The sequence below is a fragment of the Lactuca sativa genome, chromosome 2 (assembly GCF_002870075.4).
Source record: "Lactuca sativa cultivar Salinas chromosome 2, Lsat_Salinas_v11, whole genome shotgun sequence".
In the NCBI taxonomy this organism is placed as follows: Eukaryota; Viridiplantae; Streptophyta; class Magnoliopsida; order Asterales; family Asteraceae; genus Lactuca; species Lactuca sativa.
In genome coordinates this window covers 156808015-156813499 of record NC_056624.2, presented here as the reverse complement: position 1 = coordinate 156813499, position 5485 = coordinate 156808015, and the positions used below count along the sequence as shown (strand labels likewise).

Here is a 5485-nt window from a genome sequence, read left to right as displayed (position 1 = left end):
ACGTATATATAGCTAATTAAAGAGCTTCAATTCCTAAATACTGGATTGTTAATTAACTTTATCCATACAAACACACTGAAGCATGTTGAGTTGTGACAGAGGTGAGGGATGGGGTTTTACTTTTGAGTCAGGTGGATGCAGAAGAAGGGCGTAGGAGCTAAGAAAAAAGAAGGGTGGGTTGGGTACGTTACGTAGCTCTTGTTATGTTTCATAAAAGCATCAACTGCGAAGACTGAGTGTTGCAGTTACTGGATTGAGAAGACACTCTGAGTGAGACTAGTTCTGAAACACTAAAACGATTCTATTATAACACATGCATGCTGTACAAATTCATGCATCGTCTTTTTAAATTAATCCCTAATCCTACCTCTACACACATCCCGATAGATATGTATCAAACAACTCTATATTTTTATACCAAGGATACTCATTGTCTTTAAAGATATATACATTGTAAATATTTGATCAATTTAACTATATATATCAAGTTACATATCGCATTTCTTTTGCAAATTAACCTGATTACATCCGTATTCCAAAAAAAAAAAAAAAAAGAAAAGAAAAGAAAAGAAAACACCAGGACAAAACAAATAGAATTTTTTGTCCTTTGTAAAAAAGACAATCGACAAAAGGTACTAAAGTCTGAAATCATGGTATTAGAAGTTAATTGATAAAAGAAAGGAACGATTATCGTATATTTGCATATACAAAAGTTAATCCTCCTTCTCAAAATGAACAATTCCTACTTTTGGATGGTAGCTACAAGATAAATGTATATCTTCCTAGGAAAGTTTAAATTTAAAATTAGCTAAATTTATTGATGTCTTAATAGCATGACAATATAGAGTTAAATGAGATAGACAAACATAATTGTAAGTTAATAAATTAAACTCTGTTATGATGAGAGACAACTTTGTGGTTCAGTGAATTTGAAGTTCAAATTTCAATGCATGAAATCTTCAATAAGAATAATGAAATTTTTTTAATTTTTAAATAAATATTAAATATGTTCGATTAAACATTATAGAGTTCAAATGTATTATAGAAAAATATTGATAGAGTTATATGAATTATAAAATACAAAATACAAAATGATGATATGATCGAGTTCAATGCATTCTTAGATGATTAACAATAATTTTAATTAGTTCATAACATTTTAAATATTTGTAACAGAAGTTTTATTTAAATTAACCAATTGATAGCCATATACTTTTACGTAAATTATATAACTACAACATTACATTATTTTAATACGAGAACAGACTCTAATTAATAGAAGTAATTAATAATTAGAAAGGATACATGTTAAATATTTGTAATTCAATACGGATACACTTAAAACAATGAAAATAACATAAGTTCAATTATACAAAGAGAACTTGATAATCATCCTCATCTTACGATACTTGGTTAAAATTTAAAAACCAACATATAAAAAGAAAAAAGAAAATAGGCTACCTTAATTAATATAGTGTTGTTCTCTTTGTCTGTGAATCTTCAAATGCTACGTACTATGGAATTGAGCTGTACTGCTTCAAAGTATTCCAATCTTCAATTCCATTCCAGTTGTTTATGCTTCCACTTTGATCATTCCCTGCGCTGTTGCTACCCGTTGGAGTTGCGTGATTCACATTAGCCGGTGCATAACTGTCGTCAAAGAACCACTCCGTCGCCAAACCACCACCACCATTTCCATCACCGGTATCTTTTCTCGAATCACCATCCATAGAAGACTGTGCTGGCTTTGAAATCTCAAGGTTCTGAAACAAAATGGGTTGTAATTTCTGAGCATGTGGTTCAACAAAACCTTGTTTTCTCTGCTGTTGCTGACCGTTCTCTCCGCCACCACCACTGCCGCCACCACCATCGCCACCGAACAACATAGTCAGTCTTTGTTGCTGCAGCTTCCAATGCAAATCTTGGTTTATAGAACTTAAAGATTCTATGGAAGAAGCAAGACCAGTATTATGAAGAAGATTGTTAGCTGTGCCCATAGTTTCATGAAAATTTAATAACCCTCCTCCACTTTGATTATGCTGTTGTTGTTGTTGTTGTTGTTGATGATGATGATGTCCTTGTTTCATCGTAATGTGAGACGATGAAAACGCGAAATTAAACCCTAATGGATCAAGATTTACAAAGGAAGGATTAACTGTTTCGCCATACGAAGAAGAGAAATGGTTAGTGGTTGTAACTCTAGGAGGAAAGTGTATCCCGGAATCCATGGCAGAAAGACCATAAAATTTCATCCCTCCGATATCCGAAGACGAGCCTTTGGAGGAAGGCTCCCCTACAAAAAACCTCGAGGAACAAGATTTTGTCTTCTTGTTCTTTCTACAACTGCCCCCTATGGGAACATTTCTAAGAGCCCCACCTTTAGTCCAGTATCTTCTACAAGCCTTGCAAAAGTGTCTAGGCTGAGCGAGGTTATAGTTATTGTAATAGCAGAACTTCGTGTTGGGTGAATCACATCTTGGGCACTTGAGGTTTTGTTCTGGTGCCCTTAACGATGCCGTTTTCTTCCCACCATTTCCACCACCACCGCCACCACCCGTGCTTTGACTATCATCTTTGTTAGCCTGTTTTGATGCTATGTTGTGAGACAACATAGAGATTGATCAATGGTGCATATATGATAGGGAACACTAATAGCAATTTATGAGAGAAAGAGAAGCTATAGCTAGCTAGGGATGTGGGTAGTTTGAGTTCCCTGTGGAAGAGGCAAAGATGCACTCAATTGAATGGACTCATGAATGATTTTGAAAGATGGAAGGGGGTTGCTGATGGGTTCTTGTGAACTTCATCAAGGAGTCGGAGGTTTCTAATTCTATTTACTTCTAAAGAGTTTATCTATGTGTTTTTTTTGAAGGGTTAGATGTGAAGGAATGGACTTATGGAAGAGTATGGATGCAAAACAGGCACGTGGTGATCAACTGAGAAATGAAGGCACACCAGACAAGCGATTGGTAATTAATTAACAAAAGAATGTGATTGTTTTAGTAAGATATTAGAATAAAAAAGTATTGTTTTTCAATAAAAATGTGAACGTACAGAAATTAGGAGATAGAAATTACAAAAGAAAGAGGATAGTACCATAAAGTTATATAAAATATATATATATATATATATATATATATATATATATATATATATATATATATATATATATATATATATATATATATATATATATATATATATATATATATATATAAACTCTCAGTGAGTAATTAATAAATGGAGAAAGGGAAAAGGTGACACGAATAAATAATTAACGAATTGGTTGCATGCATGAACATGATGCTATATGTACACTGCATACCTATAATATCTAAAAATTAGGAAATGTAATTAAGCCTCAATTTTTCGATATATTATAGAATTTTATGAACCACAACGATTTAATTAAATTAAGAAAACTCTACACAATACAAAGGAAAAGACTACATGCGACCCTACCAAACTCCAGAATGAGGATGATGAATTCTCGTGTCTTCTAGCATTTGATGGCAGGTATAAGGTTGGGCTACTCAGGAAGTAAATTGAATGAATGAATGCTTGAACTTCCAATCAAATTCCCATTGGCACTACAAGAAAACAAAGCATTAGCGGCGACGCCTTTAGCGGCGACACCTAGCAATAGCGGCGACATGTAAATGACGCGTTACATGTCGCTGCTATTCCCAGGTGTCACCGCTAATGCTTTGATTTAGCGATCCGCGTCATTCTCACCCCATCCGTCCGATTTGTTTTCAATCTAACGGTTGTTGAGGAAAGAGGAAAGGCGCGCTGACTTTTCCCTCCGCTTGTCGCCGCTATTGCCCTAGCGTCGCCGCTATTGCAAGTTGCTGCTAATGCTAAACGCAGATATCCTTCACAAATTACCTTTCTGCCATTTTTTTTCTTACATTTCTCTCGTTTTTCTCTCTTTCTTTCTTCAATATCACGAATTTTTTCCAACTTGGTGGACTAGGAATTGCTTCTTGGACCGGTGCTAGCCCCTCCTTCCCCCAAGACAGCCACAATACCGCCACAGCCCCAAAAACCGGCGACATTAAGCCAAATTCCGAAATTGCCCCAATCAAGGTCGAACTTCTCATCTTTTTTATGATTTTTCTGTTTTGGTGTTAATTTAGATGATAAATTGTGGGTATTTTTCAATTTTGTTGAGTGATGATGTTTGCATTTTGAGATATGAAGTAGTTATGCATTTTGTTGGATTATTTTGTTGGATTGTATGTATTTTGTTGGATTGTGTGTTTTTTCAGATTTGTGGGAATTTCATTATGCATTTTGTGTATATTTTGAAATTTATGTTTAGATTACATTGAAGTATAAAAAAAATAAAAAAATTGACATGAATATATACATTTGTTGGATTGAAATTTATGTTTATACCACATTGCCTTAAAATGAACTTTAGATGTATATATTTGTATGAAATTGGATGAAATTGGAATATGCAAATTGGATGTATACATTTGAATTAATTGTATGAAATTGGATGAAATTGGAATATGCAAATTGGATTAAATTGGAATATGCAAATTGTATGAAATTGGATATATACATTTAGTTTAATTGTATGAAATTGGAATATGCAAATTGGATGTATACATTTGGCTTAATTAGGTTATTAATAGCAACTTACTTCTAGTAATGTATTGTATATTAGCGGCGACGGGTAGCATTAGCGACGACGCGTTGTATTAGCGGCGACAAAAAGCGTATTAGCGACGAAACAATACCGGCGACGCATTTGCAGCGACAGGTCGCCGCTAAAGGTATTAGCGGCGACACGCCTAACCTTTAGCGGCAACACATGTCGCCGCTGTTGCCCAATCTTCTTGTAGTGTGGGTGGTGTAAAATTAATCCCAAAAAAGTTACCTGTTACGTTTCATTTGGCAGGCTCTGATCGGAAGGATTCCGTCAACATTGGCGCTCTCCTACAGAGGTGTCACACCCCCAAACCTGAACGGCGGAAACATTCGGGGACGGATGACGTCATGTACAATATCATAACGATTGAACAGTAAAGAAAGTACACACAACCATCATATACATAATTGAAAGGTTCACATGATTGTAACTATTACATGTTTCAAAAATCAATTGCAATATGATCTTCAAAAGATTTTATTAACGCCTGAGCGTCAATCTTCAAAAGTAGTTGACAACCTGATTTAGTGATTTTCTGAGAATACAAGTTATTTTAAAGAAAAAGTATCAACAACTAAGTTGGTGAGTTCATAAGTAGTTATTTGAACAAATGCATGCCATTCGTAAGTTCATATTTGTTTCCAGAAAATCCGATATTTTCTATAAAATGAGTTATGATTTGTTGCTGTATAAAATGAATGTATTGAACCCGAAAAATCCTATATTTTCCTAAAAATTGAGAAGTAGTCTTTAGTCTTAATGCTCCATGACCGTAATTTGTAAGTAAATATGTCATACTTAGCTTGATAAAATATAGTTTTA

At 34.3% G+C, this 5485-nt stretch overlaps 1 protein-coding gene across 1 annotated transcript; it reads right to left on the bottom strand.

Annotated features, from left to right (window-relative positions):
- Positions 1 to 1289: 1289 nt before the first annotated feature.
- LOC111883444 (dof zinc finger protein DOF5.7) lies at positions 1290 to 2870 on the bottom strand. The gene has a single exon (XM_023879777.3). The coding sequence runs from the start codon at positions 2610 to 2612 to the stop codon at positions 1515 to 1517; it is 1098 nt and encodes a 365-aa protein (XP_023735545.1). The 5' UTR covers positions 2613 to 2870; the 3' UTR covers positions 1290 to 1514.
- Positions 2871 to 5485: the final 2615 nt, after the last annotated feature.